Source organism: Rhinopithecus bieti, unplaced genomic scaffold (genome assembly GCF_001698545.2).
Source record: "Rhinopithecus bieti isolate Rb0 unplaced genomic scaffold, ASM169854v2 scaffold_1234, whole genome shotgun sequence".
NCBI lineage: Eukaryota > Metazoa > Chordata > Mammalia > Primates > Cercopithecidae > Rhinopithecus > Rhinopithecus bieti.
Window position 1 is genome coordinate 375,077 of NW_016803318.1, and position 22,830 is coordinate 397,906.

The 22,830-nt window shown below is 42.1% G+C and overlaps 2 protein-coding genes across 10 annotated transcripts in view; one reads left to right on the plus strand and one right to left on the minus strand.

Annotated features, from left to right (window-relative positions):
- Window positions 1-19,040, plus strand: part of PDZK1 (PDZ domain containing 1) — a 34,851-nt gene extending 15,811 nt beyond the window's left edge. For 6 of the 9 annotated variants that reach the window (XM_017875078.1, XM_017875051.1, XM_017875067.1 and 3 more), the window contains 8 exons: window positions 2,566-2,777; window positions 3,547-3,796; window positions 7,678-7,814; window positions 8,875-9,070; window positions 11,334-11,530; window positions 16,076-16,300; window positions 16,942-17,232; window positions 18,455-19,040. In XM_017875078.1, the coding sequence (XP_017730567.1) occupies window positions 2,568-2,777; window positions 3,547-3,796; window positions 7,678-7,814; window positions 8,875-9,070; window positions 11,334-11,530; window positions 16,076-16,300; window positions 16,942-17,232; window positions 18,455-18,508 (1,560 nt within the window). In that variant the 5' untranslated portion in view covers window positions 2,566-2,567 and the 3' untranslated portion in view covers window positions 18,509-19,040. Of the gene's footprint in view, window positions 1-357; window positions 381-450; window positions 534-2,565; window positions 2,778-3,546; window positions 3,797-7,677; window positions 7,815-8,874; window positions 9,071-11,333; window positions 11,531-16,075; window positions 16,301-16,941; window positions 17,233-18,454 lie in introns of those variants that run through there. The other 3 variants (XM_017875044.1, XM_017875096.1, XM_017875103.1) reach the window with 3 other exon arrangements.
- Window positions 19,041-19,267: 227 nt separating this feature from the next.
- The window catches only part of GPHRA (golgi pH regulator A), a 54,819-nt gene continuing 51,256 nt past the window's right edge, over window positions 19,268-22,830 (minus strand). The window contains 3 exon segments of the mRNA XM_017875109.1: window positions 19,268-20,075; window positions 20,219-20,284; window positions 21,677-21,766. Coding sequence (XP_017730598.1) covers window positions 19,869-20,075; window positions 20,219-20,284; window positions 21,677-21,766 — 363 coding nt within the window. The 3' untranslated portion in view covers window positions 19,268-19,868.

Here is a 22,830-nt window from a genome sequence, read left to right on the forward strand (position 1 = left end):
TGATGAAAACATAGTATCTGTTGGCCTTATTCTGATTGTAAGGACATATTTTAAATTGTGTAGGATTTGAATGAGGCTCTCCAATAATTACCCCCAAGTTTAAGAGGGCTTCGCATGTTTTGCTTGACATTCTATTTTCTTCACAGCAAGTGTCATTATCTGAAATGATCTTATTCATTTATGTAATTATTGTCTGGTCCTCCCCGTAAAGGACATTGAGACCTCGTCTTTCTTTTCTGATTCTTTTTCTTTTGAGGTCTTTTGGCCCTATGAAATGGAAAGGCGTAGGGATCTACAGGTGAGCTTGGACGTAGATGTGAACTCAAGCTGAAACTGAACTGATGCTCGCAGGTTGGGATCAGCAGAAAGAGGAGTGAAAGGTGAGGGAGCTGGAATGGGCCTGGATGTGACTCAACTCTGGTGATGCCATATTTTCTCCTTTCATCCCAGAGTGGTGTTTTCCTGGCAGCTGGTCATGGCTTTTGATAAGGCAGAGCTGCCTAGCTCTCCCAAGGTGCTGGTGTTGACCACTGGTGAGTGTGGCTTCGCTGTTTTCTTGCCTTGATGCTCGATGGGGAGTTTGTTTGTTTATTTCTTTCATGGCTGCTTAGTCACTTGTGCCACTGGCAGCATGGGCTTCCGACTTTGCGGAGACCGTGTGAAAGGCCTGGTATCAGGCAGTTGAGGCCTTTCTGTCCGATTTGTACTGTACGTCTCCATGGGCATGGTCAGGCATGGCTATCTTGAATCATCACAGCATGGCTTCTAGGGTGCATGGAGTACTTTGTGGCCTATTCTCCACCCTCCCCCATATCCTGTATGGTCATCTGTTCTTGTCCCTCCAGGAGGGAAGAGATAGGTGGTTTATTCTGATTTGTAGGTAGGGAACTGTGATGAGAGGAACTTGAGGGCTTGCTCTGCAGGTGGTGTGAAGAGCAGACTCCAGGGCTCTCTCGTGAGCCTTCTGCCTTCTGTATCAGCCTGTTGCTGTTCTGGCCCCTGTTCTTATTCTCCTATAAAAGAAAAAGCTTTCAGCCAGCAGGTGTCCGCGGCACTGGCAGAAGTCTTTCCCTTAATAATAACTGGGTGTTGGAATCCCAGCTGTGGTTTTACACTTGTCCTGTCTTCCTCCTATGGCTCAGGACCTTGCCCCTGCAATGAGGCAACAGGAGGGGCAGGATGAATGGAAATAGAAGCTGCTTCAGACCAGGCATGGTGGCTTATGTCTGTAATTCCAGCACTTTGGGAGCCTGAAGCATGACGATCACTTGAGCCCAGGAGTTTGAGACCAGCCTGGGCACAAAAGGGAGACACTGTCTCTAAAAAAAATTAGTTAGCAGGGCATAGTGGCATGCGCCTTTAGCTCCAGCTATTCAGGAGGCTGAGGTGGGAGGATCGCCTAAGCCCCGGAGTTTGAGGCTGCAGTGAGCGGCGATTGCGCCACTGCACTCCAGCCTGGGTGACAAAGCATTTGGGAGGGAAAGCCCCGACCTAGCCACAGGAATCCCTTTTCTATGGGGCATCTCTGCTGTGCTCTGGCTAGAGACTTCAGGGGCCGGAACAGTCTTTTCTAGTGCATCTCCAACATATTGGACAATCTCTAAGGCCTGGTGTCTCTTTTTTTTTTTTTTTTTTTTGAAACAGAGTCTCAGTCTGTTGCCCAGGCTGGAATGCAGCAGCATGATCTTGGCTCACTGCAATCTCCACCTCCCGGGTTAAAGTGATTCTCCTGCATCAGCCTCCCGAGTAGCTGGGACTACAGGTGCCTGCCACCATGCCCAGCTAATTTTGTATTTTAGTAGAGATGGGGTTTCACCATATTGGCCAGGCTGGTCTCAAACTCCTGACCTTGTGATCTGCCCGCCTTGGCCTCCCAAAGTGCTGGGATTATAGGAGTGAACTACTGCGCCTGCCTTTTTTAATGGTTTAAGCTCTTCCTTGTCCTGTCCTACCTCACCAAGCTTCTACTAATCCTTCAGTTCTTGGAAGTGTCATTCCTTCAGGAAGGTTTCTTAATTCTTCCCATCCCGCTCCCTATTCCCAAGACCCTTTGTTATTTTCCCCCTTATCACTGCATTCTTCCTGAGCATGACACTCACCACGTGTGGTTATGGGAATGTAACTATGTTCCCCAATAGGAGAGGCAAGGTATGGGTCCGTCTTGTCTACAGATTTAGCCCTGATTCCTTGAACTTGAAAAGCTCTTTAAATGTTTGAATGAGAGTGGGCTTGTCATAAAGTTTTGGGTTCATGTATTTGGACTTAATTTCTTTAGGTCAGAGGACAAAGAGGAGTTTGGTTGGAGATACTGAAATGGCAGCATCTGTGTCCAGTACCCAGTAAAATATGTGGGTCTGAAACTCTAGTGAAAAGGTTGTCCTTGGGGAAACAGATTTGGAAATCATTAGCAAGTTCTGGAAGGTGTCCTCCTGTGCCCCCAGCGTGTACCCAAGCAGTCTAGATTTGGTGATTGGAAAATAGAATTATAGGAGATGGAGGATGGGGTCCTCACTCCAATTAGTTTCTCTTTTCCATGGATTTATTAATTTTTTTTTTTCATCACAGAAATGACCTCCACCTTCAACCCCCGAGAATGTAAACTGTCCAAGCAAGAAGGGCAAAACTATGGCTTCTTCCTGCGAATTGAGAAGGACACCGAGGGCCACCTGGTCCGGGTGGTTGAGAAGGGTAGCCCAGCAGAGAAGGCTGGCCTTCAGGATGGAGACCGAGTTCTTAGGATCAATGGTGTCTTTGTGGACAAAGAAGAACATACGCAGGTGAATGAGACATTTGGGGCTCCTCTTCCAGGATCTCTTCAGCCCCAACATCTTCTCTGCTGATTATAATTTTGGGGGTCAGTAGAGTTTGGTTCTTTTCTGGCTGCCACTGGCAAGGCAGGACACCTTTATTGCTGTACCTTATGTTGGCCAATCAAGTCTCCTATGAGGAACCAAGAACTGTACACATTACTCTTGGATTTGAATAGCATCAGGTCTAACATGAATTGCATGTTCACTACATATCAAAAATGGTGCTAGGCAATTTTATATTCATTATCTTGTTAAGTCCTCCCTATGACCTTGAGGTATATGTTACAATCTCACAGATTAGGTAGCTAAGTACAGACAACTTAGCTTGCTAACATGTTCATGCAGAGGATATATGGGAGAGTCTGGCCTTACCCTATTCTGCCTGACTCCAAAAGCATGCTCTTTTCCTTACACTGTGCTGTCGCCATGCACTCAGGAGGAACGGTTGCAATCTAGGGCAGCGCTCCTCTCTAGAAAGGGGCAGTCCTTGTAAGAAGCCTCTGGGCTGGGGTTGGACCACACTCTATATTCCAGCAGTGCCAGAAGCTCAGCCTAATCTGCACCTGGATCTCAGGAGGGCAGGGATGGAGGTGGCTGAGGAACTACCTGCTTCTACTTGGGTGTCAGGGGTCAACTAGCAGGATCTCCAGGGCCAGATATTGAGCCAGATGGTCAGCATTTCCCTCTGGCAGTTGATAGAGGGCTATTAAAGTTTTTTTTTCTTCTTCCCTCCTAGGTTGTGGATCTGGTCAGAAAGAGTGGGAATTCAGTGACTTTACTAGTTCTGGATGGGGATTCCTATGAGAAAGCAATGAAAACACAGGTGGACTTGAAAGAGTTGGGTCAAAGTCAGAAGGAGCAAGGTTTGAGTGACAATACACTTTCCCCTGTGATGAATGGAGGCGTGCAAACTTGGACCCAGCCCCGGCTCTGCTACCTCGTGAAGCAGGGAGGCAGCTATGGCTTCTCTCTGAAAACTGTCCAAGGTGAGAATTTTTGGGGGGAGTGGGGGGAGGCAGGGGCAGGGCACAGACAACAGGCTTCCAGAACAAAGATGCTATTGGTTAATGACTTTTCTTCTTTTACTTTTCAGTTGCTTTAGACAGTTTGCAACAGCTTTCCTCCCTCCCTCCCTCTCTCCCTCCCTTCCTCCCTGCCCTTTCCCTTGCCTTGCACAGTTGTGCAATCGGGGAGGGACACTGGACAGCAGTGGGGGTGGGGGGGGGGGCACTGGGCACTCCTGTCCCTGAGTGTTTGTCAGGCTGACACTTGAAGACTCTGAGGTCAGGGGGTCAGAGGGTTGATGCTTCTAGCCCTCTTAGGGTGAAAATGAAGGGGAGAATGAGGAATAAGAGGCAAGAAAATGAGATTTTCATAATAGCTACTTTTGAGTAAGATTGGTGTCTTTTTTTAATCTGGGTGCCCAGATAGTCATTCATTTATTCAACAAATTCTTGAGCACCTACTGATGTGCCAGGCACTGTTACCTTTGCTGAGAATACTGCAAAAATCTCCACCCTCCTGTAACATTTTGATAGTATCCTCAGCTGTGGCTCAGCCCCACCTGTTCTGAGGTGCATCTTTGAGCTCTAAGAGGTATAGAGTGATTTGAGAAACCCTGACCATCAGGAAGCACTAGAAGTTCTGTTTCTAGAATTTCAGAGGTGCAGACTAACCTGTGTTCAGTTGACCATGGCTCTGGGGTATTGGTTGGAACCAGAGGGGCTGTGTTAGCTAGTCGGTTCCTTCTTGAACATTGCCTCTGCCCATATTCTTTCTGGGGCTGGAGAAGCACTGGTGGTAGGTCATGATTTGGCAAGTGGTACAGCAGCAGACCAGTGGTAAATTCACAATAGTTTATGAGGCTTATTTAACCTGTACCAAGAGATGAAAACTCGCGATAAGGGGTATTTCTCAGGTTGGTCAGCTATTAAACACAGTGGTGTGGGTAGTCAAAGGAAGCTTGGCACATCTTCGAAGCCTATTATCAGTAAAGTGGTAAAAAAAAAAAAGAGAAAATCATAATTCAGATTCTACTCATCTGGCTCGTGTGCTAACGCACATGGTGAACAGTTTAGGTTAGCTTTATGAGGAAAATGGTTTCTTCATGACAAATATATAACAAGGTGGCAGAAGAAATGCTGAATGTTTAGGGAAGCAGAATTTAAGTTACTGTCATTCCTTACGAGTGATTTATGTAGTCATTAGCAAGCGATCCCTTGCCTAGGTTGAAATACAGGAGTCCCCCCTTATCCTGTTTTGCTTTCCATAGTTTCAGTTACCTTACCTGCAGGCAACTGTGGTCTGAAAATATTAAATGTAGAATTCCATACATAATGTTTGCATTGTGAACCATTATGAGTAGGGTAATGAAATCTTGTGCTGTCCTGCCCCGTCTTGGACATGAATCCTCTGTTTGTCTAGCATCTCTGTGTGGTATGTGCTTACTTGCCTGTTAGTCTTACTACTTACTACTCAGTTATCAGGTCAACTGTTGCGGTATTAAAGTATTGTGTTCAAATAATCCTTATTTTGCTTAATAATGGCCCAGTACAGAAAGAAAAATATCACATGTTCTCATATGTGGGAGCTAAAAAAGGTGAATCTCACGGAGGTAGAGAGTAGAATGAGAGATACCAGAGGCTGGGAAGAGTGTATGTGGGGTAGGGCAGGGATGAAGAAAGCTAGATTAATGGGTACAAACACAAAGAGAGAATAAGTTCTAATGTTTGATAGCAAAGTGGGGTGACTATAGTTAAGAACAATGTATTGCACATTTCAAAATAGTTGTAAGAAGATTTGAAATATTCTCAACACAAAGAAATGATAAATGTTCAAGGATGGATGTCCTAAATATTATACCACGATTTGTTCATATATGCTCTTGGTATCAAAATATGACACACACCCTACGAATATGTGCAAATGTTATGTATCAATAAAAAATAATAGCCCAGGCCGGGCGTGGTGGCTCACGCCTGTAATCCCAGCACGTTGGGAGGCCGAGGCGGGCAGATCACGAGATCAGGAGACGGAGACCATCCTGGCTAACACGGTGAAACCCTGTCTCTACTAAAAACACAAAAAGTTAGCTGGGCATGGTGGCGGGCGCCTGTAGTCCCGGCTACTTGGAGGCTAGGCAGGAGAATGGCGTGAACCCGGGAGGCGGAGCTTGCAATGAGCCAAGACTGCGCCATTGCACTCCAGCCTGGGTGACAAAGCGAGAGTCTGTCTCAAAAAAAAAAAAAAAAAAAAAAAAGCCCAAAATGCAACAGTTGTGATGCTGGCAGTTCAGATATGACAAAGAGAAGCTGTAATGTGGCCAGGCATAGTGGCTCATGGCTGTAATACTAGCACTTTGAGAGTCCGAGGTGGACGGATCACCTGAGGTCAGGAGTCAGGAGTTCGATACTAGCCTGGCCAACATAGCGAAACCCCATCTCTACTAAAAATACAAAAATTAGCCAGGTGCAGTGGCAGACACCTGTAGTCCCAGCTACTTGAGAGACTGAGGCAGGAGAATCGCTTGAACCGGGGAAGCAGAGGTTGCAGTGAGCCAAGATTGTGCCCCTGGACTCCAGACTAGGTGACAGAGCGAGACCCCATCTGTTAAAAAAATAATAATAATTAAAAAAGGCTGTAAAGTGCTTCTTCTATTAAGTGAAAAGCTCTCAATTTAATAAGAAAAAATATTGTATGCTGAGGTTGCTAAGATTAGCTCAGTTATTGCTAATCTCTTACTGTGCCTAATTTATAAATTAAACTCTATCATAGGTACGTAAGCATAGGAAAAAAAAACATACAGAGTTCGGAATACTATCTAAAGTTTCAGTCTTCCACTGGGGGTCGTGGAATGAATCCCCCATGGTTAAGGGGGAACTGCTCTATTAATATCTTTGAAGAATTGACAGCATTTCTGTAAGTAGCAGCTAAATCTCACCACCACCACTAAATGCATTCATGTTCTTCCCTCGCTCCTGTGCCTGTCCTTGTTAGCCTACATTGGTGAGATGACTCCATCAGAATACGATGGCTAATATAATAGTACAAACTAAAAAGGAGGGAATGGGAAAGATGCTTTCTGATTCTACAAATGCAAAAAAAGGGCATATAGACACAATAATGCAGTGTGGGTATGGTTTAGCGCTTTCTGGTACAAGGGGCCACGGCCACCCAAGATTCCATCTTTGCATTTAGCTGACCTCAGAAATTCTATTCAAATCAACAAATATCCACTGAGTAAAGGCTGTGTCAAGTTCTGTGCCAGGAGCTATAACTGTGATTTTAGATCAGAAGCCAAAGGCTGTTTGAGTTAGCTCTAAAATTGGAAGTTCTAGTTTCACATTATTGGGAGAAAAGTCTTTACCATTGGATTTCTGGTTTGTGTGTGTGTGTGTGTGCAATGGAGTGTTCTATGAAAGGGTGGTGTATGCAAACCAGTCCTCGAATGCCGAAGGAGCTCAGAAACCAAAGAACAAGGCAGGCAAATCCAGTTTGTAGGTATATTGGAATTTATCACGGGAACTTATGAACAGAAGGATGGGCTTGGACAGCCACAAAACATGTAGATCTCTGCAGTGTTACTCCCCAGACCCAAGGCTGATATGCCATAGGGAAAGGGTATATGTGCTCCAGCAAGGCATTCAAAGGCAGCCCTCTGCAATAGCCAAGAATGCTATAGCATCATGGCCTGTAATTTGTGTGGTAACATTAAGGTTGACATGTTCTTACACTAGGGACAGTAAATGAACTAGGAATCAGGAGGCATTCACAGGACTGGGGCTAATCAGAAGTCAACATCGCAGATTACCATCCAAGAGGGAGTCATTTTTATCTCCACACGGAGTTCACCCCTACTCTCTTCCAGGTAAAAAGGGGGTATACATGACTGATATTACACCGCAAGGTGTGGCTATGAAAGCTGGAGTTCTGGCTGATGATCACTTGATTGAAGTGAATGGAGAGAATGTAGAGGATGCCAGCCACGAGGAAGTGGTTGAAAAGGTATGCCCCAAAGGGTACTTTTCTTACCCTGTCTTCCACTCTATTCTCATTGGAGGTGACAGGAAGACAGGGGTGGTAGGGGACAGCATGAGTTTATGATGGAAAAAATATCCAGCTAAGTTGCCCCTTCATATTAAGGGTGAACAGACTCTCACTAGTGGTATAAGCAGTGTTAATACAGGTTTTGGAATAAAGCCTTCCCTAATTTCACATAAGGTCTACAAAACTATTAACTTTACCTTTCGGATCTTGTTTGTATTGGATTGGGAGCCCCCTCTGAACTGTCTGATTGAGACAGGGTCTCACTGTGTTACCCAGGCTGGAGTGTAGTGGCACCATCTTAGCTCATTGTAGTCTCGGCCTCCTGGGCTCAGATGATTCTTCCACCTCAGCTTCCTGAGTAGCTGGGACTACAGGTGTGCACCACCGCGCCTGGCTAATTTTTGTATATATATATATATATTTTTTAGAGACAGGGTCTCACTATATTGGCCAGGCTGGTCTTGAACTCTCGAGCTCAAGTGATCTGCCCGCCTTGGCCTCCCAAAGTGCTGGGATTATGGGCGTGTGTCACTGTGCCCTCTGAATTTACAATAAATTCACTGTTGAGCCGATAATACTGAAATGCTTTAATAGGAAGTGGGATATAACTGAGATTTTCCTTTGAGGTCATATGGAACCTTAAAAATTGACCAACCTTCTCTTCTCTTTGTACAATGATTTTTTTGACGTGGACTCCTACTTTCTTTTCTTTTCCAAACTCCTGTTCTAGCTTTTATCTAGGTACCTTTATGGGTTTTCTGAATTCCAGCTCCTACTTGGGCTCAGTTAGTACCTATGTGGGTGGGTTATACTTAAATAAGGGAAAACAACTCTAGAAGTGGAGATAGATGCGTATCAGTTAGCTGGTAGGACACAGTGTAACAGCTTAAACTCAGGCCTTCCATCCCCTATCTTTTGTTGAACCTAGAGACTGTGTGCCTTCAAACAGAAACTTTCTTATCCTCCAGCATTGTTCTCGGGGGTTGATGTTGTTCCTCATCTATGTGTGTTGTTACAGGTGAAGAAGTCAGGAAGCCGTGTCATGTTCCTGCTGGTGGACAAAGAAACTGACAAGTGTCACCTTGAGCAGAAGTTACAATTCAAAAGAGAAACAGCCAGTTTGAAACTGTTACCCCACCAGCCCCGAATTGTGGAGATGAAGAAAGGAAGCAATGGTTATGGTTTCTATCTGAGGGCATGCTCAGAACAGAAAGGTAAGGTACAACAGCAGGAAACTTGGCAGTGTAACCAACAAATTCCTCATCCCAGTCTGACTCCAGAGTTCCATTAGGCTCCCAACTTCCAACCAGATGCATGAGGGGCACAGCAAGAAACTAGAAGGCACAGCTGGGTCAGAGTCTATGTCACATGAGGCTCTGATGTTGGGCATCAAAAGTTTCCATAGCATTATGATAAGGCAGAATTTGGGATCTGGGCAATGGTATCCTGGTAAGCTGGCTCTCTGGCGTGGGGGCAGGGGTGGTGGTGGAATACAAATTGGTAGCATTTGTTGGTTTTTGTGATGCAAATACTCCTCCCATGTCCAATTTCAACTTACTAACACGATGTCACTGAACACAACGAAGTGGTGCACAGAACTGGCTTTTGTGAGCCAGTATAGCACACCGCTGGACCTGAGGCCGAGGTGTGGGTGAGGATCTGGGACTCAGAACCAGGAGTCCTCCTTCTTTGCAACTCAACAGGAAGAACACTAGGTTCTTTCAGGGAAGGTAAATACATAAAAGAACATGAATTCAGGCCATATAAACTGTTATTCACCCGTAAGTTGTTATTTTCTTTTCACTTTATGTTTACATTAATTTAGCAAATATTAATTTGGTTTGTGTTTTGTAAAAACATCCTCAGTGCCTTGGAGAAAGAAAATCACATGAATCAGACAGGAATTCTTTAGTCAAGGAGTCTACCATTTAGTAGATAAGAGATAAGGGACTTATGTCCATAACGAAGGGAGATAGAGGTTAAGTACCTTCATACAGGGCAGATTAAGCGCTGTGATAATTCAAGGTTAGAGTAAGCTTTTCTCACTAAAAAGGTACCAGAAGCCCTCATAGTGGGGGTGGCCCTTGAGTTCAGGCTTTGTAACATGAATAGATTTGGGAAAGTAGGCAGGGCCGGGACAAGGAAGATCATTCCAGGAAGGGGGGAGTCATGTGAACACTGTCAGGAGACATGGGCACAGTTTAATTGGCACGATGCGTGGTGCAAGAATTCGTTGGAAGGGTAGGCTGGAGAGAGGTGATAAGGGAACTTCTATGCAAGATTGACGAGTTTGGACTTGGCTCATTAGATGATGAGGAGTTGTTTTTTGAGCAGTATAAGGGAGAAGAAAAAACCAGTCTATAATGTCTTGGGGGCTTTGCACGTCTCAATTACTCCTAACAATTATGCAGGAAGAACTGCTGAAATTGAGGGCTTGGAGAAGATACAGTAATTATGTAAGGTCAAATAGTTGTTTAGTTCCAAAGCCCATACTCATTCTGTTGCACCAGGGAGTGACTTGGTTAAGAAAGTGCATCAAGATGGATCTGAAGGCCGATCTGTATCAGAGAAGGATTGGGGAAGGGAGAGCAGTAGGAAGGTGCTGTAATAGTTTATGTAGAATTCTAGGCAGGAACTAATACAAACTGCATTCAGGGTAGAGGAAGTGGGATGTGTAAGATATTAGGGTAGCATGAGAGGACTTAGCAATCATTTAGATACAGGGATTGGATGCTGGGGAAGAATCAGTTGCCAAGTGTTGGTGGCTAGGAGGATGTTGCTCCACTAACAGGTAACCAAGAGGAGGGGCTTTGGGGTGGAGAATGGGCAAAGCTCATTTTTGATTTGAATACATTACAGTTGAGAGATCTATGAGATATTTTGTTGGAGATACCCAGCAACTAGCTGGAAAAGGGAAACAGGAGTTTGTTAAAAAAAAAAAAAAAAAAAAGCTCTGGCAGCATCTGGTAAAGATACCAGAAGGCCAAAGGCACATGAAGGCATGTATATACAAATACATTCACAACCGAATACACCCAATTGCTACTAAAATGCCAGCATGGGTTTCTTAAGGTCCAAAGTTTGAGGTTTTGTTCTTTATTCTTCCCTGTCCTTTATGACAGCTTTTACGTAAGAATGGCTACAAGTGCGCCCACTGACTTCCTGGGAACTTACAGTCCTTTAATATGCTATTGTGCCAAAATCGAATGTCAGACACTTTTAGTGACATTATTATTTCCAGTAAGACCCCTTCATTGTTAATGGCTGGGTTAATTTCTGGAGCGAGTTCTGAGCAGGAAATGAGCCTAGATAGTGTGCTTATAAACTTCCTGGGATGCTGGTGGAAGGGACTATAGTTGTACTCAGCATGCCTTTTACATCTATTTCATCAGGGCTTTAGGCTCCAGCAGAAATTTTTTTTTTTTTTTTTTAAGGGACTTATTAATAATTTTATTTTTTGGGGTGGGGGGAGGACAGGTCAAATTATCAAGGACATAGATTCTGGAAGTCCAGCAGAGGAAGCTGGCTTGAAGAACAATGATCTGGTAGTTGCTGTCAACGGCGAATCTGTGGAAACCCTGGATCATGACAGTGTGGTGGAAATGATTAGAAAGGGTGGAGATCAGACTTCACTGTTGGTGGTAGACAAAGAGACGGACAACATGTACAGACTGGTAAGTAATACAAGGCCATATATTCAAGCATTAAGGCTGGGCCCATTCCCTCATGCCCTCAACCTTTGCACTGAGTTAGGACTTTGTTCCTTAAACTGGAAGAGGCCTAACAATCATCATTAAGGCTGAACTGAAGCTCAACTCAAATTGGTAGTGATAAGAGAATGCCAAATGATTGATAAATGGGTTTTAAGTCCTTGGTCTTAAGATTTTGAAACAATTTGTGAATATAACTGCAGACTTACTCTTGGTGATCTGAGAAAATCTATGGAGAATATAAGCCTGGAAATAAAATTGTTCCCCAAATACGGAACAATTAGATTTTAAGCTTTAGGTCAGTTAAGTTCTATCACCTGCACATAAAAGCCTAGAAAGGATTATTAAACAATTTGTAAACCCTTAGCAAATCAAAGAGAAACACAGATAGACCAAGACCAAGCTGAAGCAAACTAACTTTTCTCTTAACAGCTCTTTATCGTAACATCTACTACATGTTTTAAGGTTTTATTTTATTTTAACACTTTTAACACAAGAACTGAGGTTCAGTCTAGTTTAACAAATACCTGGGGGGCCTTCTAAGTACCACCTGTCTTGCTAAGTGCTGATCGTAAAGATGAACAAGATAAATGTTTTCTGTGATGTACAATGATAGTACAATCTAAAATAAAATAAGTGGTACAGAGGGGGGAATATGATGGGTGGTGATATATTAGGCCTTCATCATAGATTAGGAAACTGAAGCTTAGAGAGACTAAGTGCTTTGCTAAAGTCACGCAGCTTAGTGAAGACTGAAGCTGGTATTTGAACCCAAATTCTTGGACCCATAATCCATTATACCATACTCCTCCTCAGCACATTTTCATGAGATATTTCAAGATAATCTTGTAAGCAGGATTAAAGAATGAATTGGACTAATAGCTTTTTTAAACTACTTGAACAATCATACCTAGAAAATACTTGATATCAACCTGAATATCAACTTGAATAGAAGTCTCTAATGGCATGCTACTTGTTCCTAACCGTTTGTATTTAAAGTTGAAAGGAGATATGGAAAATATATTAACATACTTAAAGTGGTACTAGATAATTCATTTGCTGGAGTGTAATTAATACTCAAAATATTTAGTCAGGAGAGAAAATAAAAACTAAAGAAGAATAAATTTCAGGTGTACTATGCTAAGCTAAAAGTAAATTGTATGAATACCACATGGTGAGACCTGATTGAGGACTATAGAAAAAGATCAGAAACTTGATACTCCAAGTAGTTGCCCCATCCTAAATTGGCAATTTAAAAATTAACTGACACTTGGCTTCTGGAGATGACCATGTTACTGTACTTACTTGGTTAGACCATACTTAAATTCCTGGTAATCCAGTTACCCCCTCTATCTGTGCTTCAGTTTCCTTAGTTTTAAGAGAGGGGTAGTAGCTACAGTGAAGGGTGGCTATGAGGGTTGAATTGGAATATTTAGAGCATGTAGAATAATGCCTCACACATCTAAATGTTCTATTTGTTAAATCAATATTGTGTCCGGTTTCAAGAATCTCACTTTAAGAAGGCAATGACAAGGGTAACCAGGGAAGAGGTTTTGGAAGCCACCATGTGAGTATTTAGCTTGAGTAAGGCTTTGGAGACGAAAGCATCTTCGAGAATTTGAAAGGCTATTACATGTAAGAAGGAGCACACTTTTTTTTTTTTTTTTTTTTTGAGACGGAGTCTTGCTCTGTCATCAGGCTGAAGTGCAGTGGCACCATCTCGGCTCACTGCAATCTCTGCCTCCCGGGTTCAAGCAATTCCCCTGCCTCAGCCTCCTGAGTAGCTGGAACTACAGGTGCGCACCACCACGCCCAGCTAATTTTCTGTATTTTAGTAGAGACGGGGTTTTACCATGTTGCCCAGGATGGTCTCGATCTCCTGACCTCGTGATCCACCCGCCTCGGCCTCCCAAAGTGCTGGGATTACAAGTATGAGCCAATGCGCCTGGCCTACACAATTTTTTAAAGGTGTCCTGTGGGGCAGAGCAGGACCAGAGAAGCCATAGTGAGCTAGCTTTTGGCTTAAGAACCAACTGAAGCTGCCAGGAATGATGAGTCATTTCACAGTTGGTAGAAAAAGTCAAGCAGAAATCAGAGGTGGCTCTGCAGCTGTTTGTTGTAAAGGGGATTCTGACCCCTCCTGATCTTATCACAGAATAATTTAATTGTAATTTTTCTGTTTTGGTTAATAGAGAACTTTGATCTAAAAAGAGGCCTGCCCTCATTCTCTCCTTCCCCCCTCTCCAAAGTAAGCCCTGTAGGTTGGGGTACAGGGTGGGTCTTTGAGATACATGAGTGAATAAAACACAACCCTCTCGCAGTCCCTGGCATATACTAGACACCCAATTATCTGAATGAAGCATGAATAAAATCTCATTAAGTATTTGTTTTTTGAGACAGTGTCTCCCGTTGTTGTCCAAGCTGGAGTGCAATGGTGTGTTCTTGGCTCACTGGAACCTCTGCCTCCCGCATTCAAGTGATTCTCCTGCCTCAGCCTCTCAAGTAGCTGGGACTACAGGTGCCTGCTACCACACTTGGCTAATTTTTGTATTTTTAGTAGAGATGAGGTTTCACCATGTTGGCCAGGCTAGTCTCGAACTCCTGACCTCAAGTGATCTGCCCACCTTGTACTCCCAAAGTGCTGGGATTTCAGGCATGAGCCACCAAGTCCGGCCAAAATCTTATTAAGTGTTTTGATGTTACTGTACTTTGCCTCGAGATGAGCTGCGACTGTCAGATGCAGTTGATTTGCTTGTTCAGGTAGTGTCATCACATGTTATTTTTGTATGTAATGAGTCACCTGATAGTTTTCCATATTTTAAAGAGGGGAAAGACTCCATTGTGGAACTTCCAAGTATATGACTAAAAGGTCTGAAGTTAGTTGAACTGGGTAACTAGGAGGTTCTGTGCTGGTGGTATTCTCACTTAGAAAGGAAGGAGATGTGGTCTTGTGGTAAGACAAATGATAACCAGAGGACTCAAAATCTAATTTTAGTCAGGCTGCTAACAGTGCGATTTGAAGTAGAGCCCACACTGTGCTCACCTTCCATTGCTTGATTTCCCACTCATCGCCTAACAAATGTTTCAGACACTTGTGGGCAGCCATTTTGCTGCTGATCCAGGATCACACCATACCCAGGTCCACTCTAATTGTCTCAACTAAAACAGCCAGTTAGGCTCATAATTCTATTACAAAAAATCAGTCCTGTTTCCTGTTCTATGCCTCTTCGGTATTCAAGACCATCATTTCTTCACATGGATGGTCTGGGAGTTGATATGAATTAGGAGTATTTAAAGATGTTGAAGAGCTTGGCATAACACAAGTGACAGCTAATGGTTACAATAATACGTAGTAAAATAAGCACACAGATCCCAGGTCTGGAAGGGGAGGGTGTTGGCAAGCAGCAAAGGGTTGGAATTAACTTTTGTTACAATATGTGACCATATAATAGCTGTCACCCTCTCACCAATTATTACTGTATATATGGGTTGTTCTCTTCTAGTAGCTTTGAGTCTTCGGATAGTGATAAAAATAGTGTTATATTAACATTCTCCAGAGAGACAGATCTAGTAGGATATAAAGATACAGGTATGAGAGGAGATTAATTAGGGGAATTTATGGAGGCTGAGAAGCCCCAAAACAGGCTGTCTTCAAGCTTGAAACCCTGGGATGCCAGGAGTGTGGCTCCGTCCAAATCTGCCTGAGCCACACTACTGGCATCACCCCTGGTTGGCAGTCCTACTTGTTGGCTTCTGTGCATTTGGCCTGAGAATCTGGGGGGCTGTGGCTGTAGATCTTAGAGTCCAAAGGCCAGAGAACCTGGAATTCTGATGTCCAAGCACAGGAGAGGAAGAGTGTATCCCAGCTCTAGCAGACAGACTGACACCTTTGCCTTTTCTGTAGTTCACTGGGACTCGCACACCAATCCCCTCTGGAACCACCCTCATGGATGCACACCAAAATAATGCTTTACCGGGTTTCTAGGTATTCCTTAATCCAGTCAAGTTGGCACCTAAAATTAACTATCACAAGTGTCTTGTGTTTTACATTTTTCGAATGTGTTTAAGGAGCTCTGAAGACCATCTTACTGAAAGGAAAAGCCAGAAGAATGTACTTTGCATGAGGTACCGGGCTAGTCAGTCAGATGTGTCATTTCCCAACAGGGGAATTATGTATAGATTGTTCAGTGACTTGCTCACTATCATGAACTCAAAAGAAATTAGCAATTTTTTAGACACCTTTTTGGATCCTTGTACAGCATCCTATACTGCTTTTATGTTCATGTGTGCATTTGTGTACATGTATACACATATTACTCCACAACGAAGCACAATCTTCTTTTATACCTTTCCTGGTTGGGGTAGTAGAGAAATTTTACAGCCTACAATCAGACATATCCAGAAGAACAGTGGAATATGTATGATACCATAAAAATTAGCACATTTAACAAAGTGTAACTTACTCATGGTTACAACTAAGTTAATGATTTTTCCCTTTATTTTCAAAAGGCTCATTTTTCTCCATTTCTCTACTATCAAAGTCAAAAACTGCCCAATGGCTCTGTCAAGGAGGCTCCAGCTCCTACTCCCGCTTCTCTGGAAGTCTCAAGTCCACCAGATACTACAGAGGAAGTAGTTCATAAGCCTAAACTCTGCAGGCTGGCTAAAGGTGAAAATGGCTATGGCTTTCACTTAAATTCGATTCGGGGTCTGCCAGGCTCATTCATCAAAGAGGTATGGTAATCTGGTTCCAGCAGCCCAACAAACACAGCCACAATTAGGATAGTCTCAGCTTTTCCCACCCATTGACGGCTTAGTAGAGAGGTTCCATTGAAGGCACACACTGAGGGGTCTCACCTGGGTTCAGATAAATATTGTCATGGTCCCATACCCTTTAGGTTAGCTACCAGTACATCATAAGTTCACGTGTTTTTTGCTTTCCAAACATCTGTTCCAAACAGTGTGAGTTGACTGAACTCTAGCTGACAGTCGCTATCAACCCTGATTGGCAGTCATACTTGTTTGCTTCTGTGCATTTGGCATAATGCCCCTTACCCTGTAGGGACTGATAAGACTCCCTATAGCTTTCAAGTTGGGAGTGAAGAAGGGGGACCTATTTATCCTCCTTCATCCCAGAAGACATGTGACACTGAACCACTAGTTATAATACCACTAATCATGTGAGTATGGAATTTACAGCCTTCATAAATACAAAAGCATTAGAACACCTTTTTCAACTCTATACCTCAAGGAGAAATAACAACATGATTAAGAATAAATTCTTGAACTCCTCATTTGTCCTCTGAAGGAGACCTAGTCTGACATCCCCTTCTCTGTGTTTGAAATTGATGATGGCTCAGAACGTCTGTTCACAGGTACAGAAGGGCGGCCCTGCTGACTTGGCTGGGCTAGAGGATGAAGATATCATAATTGAAGTGAATGGGGTGAATGTGCTAGATGAACCCTATGAGAAGGTGGTGGATAGAATCCAGAGCAGTGGGAAGAATGTCACACTTTTAGTCTGTGGAAAGAAGGCCTATGATTATTTCCAAGCTAAGAAAATCCCCATTGTTTCCTCCCTGGCTGATCCACTTGACACCCCTCCAGATTCTAAAGAAGGAACAGTGGTGGAGTCAGGGCATGACTCGCACATGGCAAAGGAACAGGTGAGTGGGAGCCTTTTTCTTTTCGTGATCTAATTTACTGGAGTATGGGTATAGTCCCTATGAGTATATTTAATGTCTGTTTGCCACAGATTTTTTTAAAACTAGAAAATGACAATGTAAAGATAACTCACAAATCAAGTTGTTGTAGAGGACAGGCGGCAGTACAAGGACAACAAATTTCTTACTTTCATAGCATGCAGCTGACAGCAATTGTCTAGAGCTAATAAATCAAGAGGTAAAAAGTTTATCAGTATTGCAATGGGAACCCCCAGAACAGCCTGAATTGGATGATCTATGTATGAATTCTGGTTCTGTCATTTGTCAGCTGCGAGGAAATGGATTTATTTGTTCTGTTCCTCAGTTTTCCCACCCATAAAACAGGGATAATTTGTAGGATTGTTATCAGGATTATGTTAACTAAGATTATATTAACTATATTAAAGTGCTTTGAATAGTGGCTGGCTCATAGTAAGCATGTAAATGGTGATGGTTATAGACAATATTGTTCAAAATAATTGACAGGTATTCCAGTTTTATTACTAGGAAAGATTAAGCATTCTCTATATATTTGGATTAAACTTCTTGGTAAGTCTCAGTTTCATATTTTTGCCCAATTTTTCATAGATGAACTTGAGGTCCAAAAGTAAACTGACTTATCCAAATTCATAAAGGAAATTTATAGCAAAGCCAAGACTCTAAAAAAGTTTAACTCAATGTTGTTGTTCTTTCCATTATATTCTGCTAATTGGTGACTACTCGTTTTAATAAACTCAGTTTAATGAACACACACAATGCCCACTGATTTGTATTCTGGAATGCTTAATAAACACTATTTTAGTTGTCATTTAAAAATTCTATAATTTCTCTTTAGGAAGTCAGTATCCTAGTCTTATAAAAAAGAAATATATACAGACATTAAGGAATTTGTTAATGTGTCAAACAGCACGTTGAAAACGGTCAAGTGTAGAATTCAGGTCACCTGACTTCTAGTCATACCTAGATCATCTGATTCAGGCTCTTCTGGGGGTTCCCATTACAATATTGATAAACTTTTTACTTCTTGATTTATCAGCTCTAGACAATTGCTGTCAACTGCATGCTGTGAAAGTAAGAAATTCTAGTGAGTGACCCTGCTCCCCGACTTAAGTCATGCAACTCTAGAATAGATCATCCCTCTTTCATTACTCTACCATTTGTAAATTCTTTGTTTTCTTTTACACAGGCCCACAGTACAGCCTCACATTCTTCTTCCAATTCTGAAGATACAGAGATGTGATGAAAACAAGTAATAGCGTTGGCTGTTTTATTTGATAGCTATTTCTGGGTATTTAATAGGAATCCTTTCTCAAGGAATGAGTTGCGACCAGTTTACTGTCTCTTTAGAAGAAAAACTCCACTGGAAACCATTCACCATGTGTGATTGGTCTTACGGGCGGCTATTGCAGACTGCTAATTTATGCTTAACTTAGGAAGAGATAAGGCAAGAGCTAGATTTTTTTCAGGTGATCTCTTCCAAGCTTCAACTTAACTACATTTCTCTGTATGATGATGTCTCTTACTTCTACAGGTTCCTTGAGCACCAAAGATGATTCATAACTCTGTATAGGTGATAGCTGCTTATTAAAGCATCTTAGCAGATAAGCCTATTAAAATTGTGCTTTTGTAACAATGTTGTAGTTGCTAGAATAAATACCATTAACAAATGCCTTTTGAGTACACTTGATAGAGCTTTTGTTTTGGATTCACTTTTTATACTTTAACCTTCATTTGCTTCTAGAAACCCAAAACACATTAAGTACAGAATAAGACCTTAGTAATAAAATTCAGAATTTTCTTAAATTGCATGTCTGAATGTTCTAAAATTTTCAACATTTCCCTTTCACAAGTGACTTATTCCCCAGTTAAAGTTATTCATGGTTTCACCCCACAGTGTGAGGGGCAGATAGAAAAAAAAAGGAAACATCACTACTGAATTGAAAGTAGGGTATAATACTAAGTTGACAGGAACTCAAGAAAAAATGACATACCTGAAATCTCTCTTTTGGTAGAATCTATTTCAGGTGCACACTACCCCTTTCCCGGAAAAGAACAGATAACCTCTTGGTTATTTTCATGGGGGTAGGCTCAGATGAGGAGGTGTGGGATGCTAACTCATGTCAGATCACACAAGCACAACACCAAGCTATGCTTGATGAAAGGAACCTAAGGCCAAAGTGTTACAATCTCTGATTTTAATGAGTCAATCTCAAGGGAAAGCTATAACCTTCTCCATGTGAACCTTAAAACGGAAATCCTATGTGTTTGGCCCAGCTACCATAGACATCTCTTGCCCCAGAGTTCCAGTGTATTTTTCCCCTTTAGTTTCTTGGCTCCTCTCCGCCTTTGCACCAGCCTCAAATCCACACTGGACACTCTCTGCTGAGTACTGTCTTGAGTTACTTCTCCCTCTCATGTTCTGGCTGATGCTACTCATGGTCATAGTATCACCCGACGGGGAAACAGTATGCTATGAGGTGAAAAATGCTACCACAGCATTTTGTTGTTTATAAAATGTCAGGCCCTGGTTCAATTTTTTCCCCCTCTTAGATCTAAATTTTGAAACCACTGGCCTCTAATAGTCTGTAGTAGGCTTAAGTTCAAGGTGCCATATGCTTCTCTGGTGCCTGTTTGTGAGCCAAATAGAGGAAAAGTATGCTAGAGAGAGCGCTGACCAGGAAGATCACATCAAACCAACGGTGATAGAAGTTGAACTGCAGTTCTCCAAGGACTTCAGTGATTATGGTGCGGTATTCTAGAGGCATACTCATTCGGATCAGCAGCACAGAGGAGACAAAGTACATGCCCTGTAAGTCAAATGAATTAATCCAGAAGTGACTCTGAATGTAGTGAGGAACAGGACAAAGGAAATTATTAAAATTCTTAAAAGTATGAAGCATATTTCTGATATTTTACAGCTGTAAACATAAAGGTAACTCATTAAACTTACCATTATCTGTGCTAATAGCAGGACAATGACATTGGAGGACTTACTGCTAGAGATAGCATAAAAGAACTGTCAAGAAAGAGGGAGATAAATTTATGCAGTACTGTTAGATTCCTGTGTCATGAACAATAAGAAATATGGTTAACATTTGATTAAAAGTGTCTCTTCGATGCCACAATCCTGTATAGAACAATTCATATGATTAAGCCTATAAAGCAGAGACTTAAAATAGACTGCAGAAAAAGTTACAGTTTCCCCCGGAGGTAACTTCTTTACATAACATATGAAAGGATTCCTATTGCTATCACACTTCAGAAACTATGTGACACATGTGACTTAACATCACTATAAACATTAAGTCAGATCACTCCAGCCCACTCCGAGCAAGCGAGCGAGCGAGCGTTTGTAATTGTTACTAGGCTCCTGCGCTCTTTAAACTCTGCTAGATGCCTGCAGATCCCTTCGCGTCCCAACCCCTTCTTTCATTCAAAAGCTCCTGGATTTTAAATCCCTACCTTTCCTACCAGAGAGGACTCACTTTCCACCTCCGTGAAGTCTTCTTACATTGATTAGAAAATAGTTGAATTCAGTAGGTCCTTACTTAATGCCATTTATAGGATCTTGGAAACAGATTTTAAGTGAAATGATGTATAACAAAACTGCATTTTTCTCATCAGCATTATAATGAAATGTTGAATGAAACATTTTTTTGAGGACTTGGTATATAGTTTTACTTAAAGCCGCTGTTTCCAAGAACTTATTGATGACATTGAGGACTTGCTATATTCTGTCCCCCTACTTCCATATCTTCTCTACAAGTGATTCTCACAATTATTCTTCCAGTCTCAAATATCTGCTGAATACCTGCCTACCATGTGCTAGGTTCTGTTCTAGATACTGATAACATATCAGTGAACAAAACAGAACCATATCTTTCTCTATTACCTTTAGTGAATGTACTTATCTATAATTGGTATATGATATAAATATATTGCCATCAATTTATGTAGTAGTTTAACTTTTTAAAAATTCGGTTGTATGTCTTTTAAATCCTTGGGACTGTTTAAAGTCTCAGGAGGCAGAATTCTTAATTAGGTAAAATTATCTCATGGTACCACTTTTTTTTTTTGAGACAGAGTCTTGCAGGCTGGAGTGCAGTGGTGCGATCTTGGCTCACTGCAATCCCTGCCCCCCAAGTTCAAGTAATTCTCCTGTCTCAGCCTCCTGAGTAGCTGGGACCACAGGCACATGCCACCACACCCAGCTAATTTGTTGTATTTTTAGTAGAGATGGGGTTTCACCATGTTGGCCAGGATGGTCTCCATCTCCTGACCTCATGATCCACCCACCTCAGCCTCCCAAAGTGTTGGGATTACGGGCATGAGCCACCACACCCAGCTGGTATCACATTTAATTAAACAAATGATAAGCAGTACTTTTTAACACTGTGATAAAACATACCTTGGTAAGAGTGATCAGCAGTCCTCTGATGGATGTAACGATGATTATTCCAACAAGAATGAAGGAAATGTGTTGGGACCAAAACTTCACCTGCCACCGTAACAGGAAGAAAAAACAGCTGCTAACCCTCTGTTCAGAGAGATGTAAAGGCTAAGTAAAATCTGTATCCTGATCATTACGTGACTGTGAGAAGGAACTTCATTAGACCCTACCTGATTTTTTTTTTTCTTAAGGGAGAGAGGAAAGCAAGTAAGTGGCAAATAAAACAACTACAGAAAGACTGCAATAGATATCTTAATTAGCAGACTTAATTAAACCTTAAAATTAAAAAAATTTTTTTTTTTAGAGCCAGGGTCTTGCTATGTAGTCCAGGCTAGTCTCAAACTCCTGGGCTCAAGCAATACTCCCACATCAGTCTCCCAAAGTGTTGGTATTACAGGCATGAGTCACCATGCTTGGCAGTAAGTACTGAGGAGTGATAAAAATAACACCAATAAATCAGAAGAAACAGAACTAATGATACAGTTTTACTGTGATAAATGAAAAGCAGGGATTAAAAAGAAACTAAATAATAGCTTGATTATTTTCAATCTCTATGAATAATAGTTCCCTAACCACCAAAACTTCAAGAAATCTTTCTTTTTATAATAAAGGAATATATAGACATTCTCAGCTAAATTCTAGGAAATAGTTGAACTTCACTGGAACCACATGATACCTTTTTCTCCTCCTGCACTGCTTCATAGTGAGAAGGAGTTTTGGGACCCTGTGTTTGATTCAGTTCTGAAAAGTATCTGCAAGGGAGCTGCTATTACTAACATCTAAAAGATTCGTTATTCAGAATTACAAAATATGGCATAAACAGATGAATTATAGATGGAATATATACATGACCATCTAAGTATCCTCAGAAAGTACAGAAAAGGAGAAGCATTGCTAAAAATTCAGCCCAGTAAAACACTTAAGAAAACACAAATGCAACAATAGCAAAGCATACTTTTTGTTGTTTTTTGAGACAGGGGTCTCACCCTATCACCCACAATAGAGTGCAGTGGCACTATCTCAGCTCACTGGAACTTCTGCCTCCCTGGCTCAAGTGATCCTCCTGCTTCAGCCTCCTGTGTAGCTGGGACTACAGGTGCATGCCATCATAT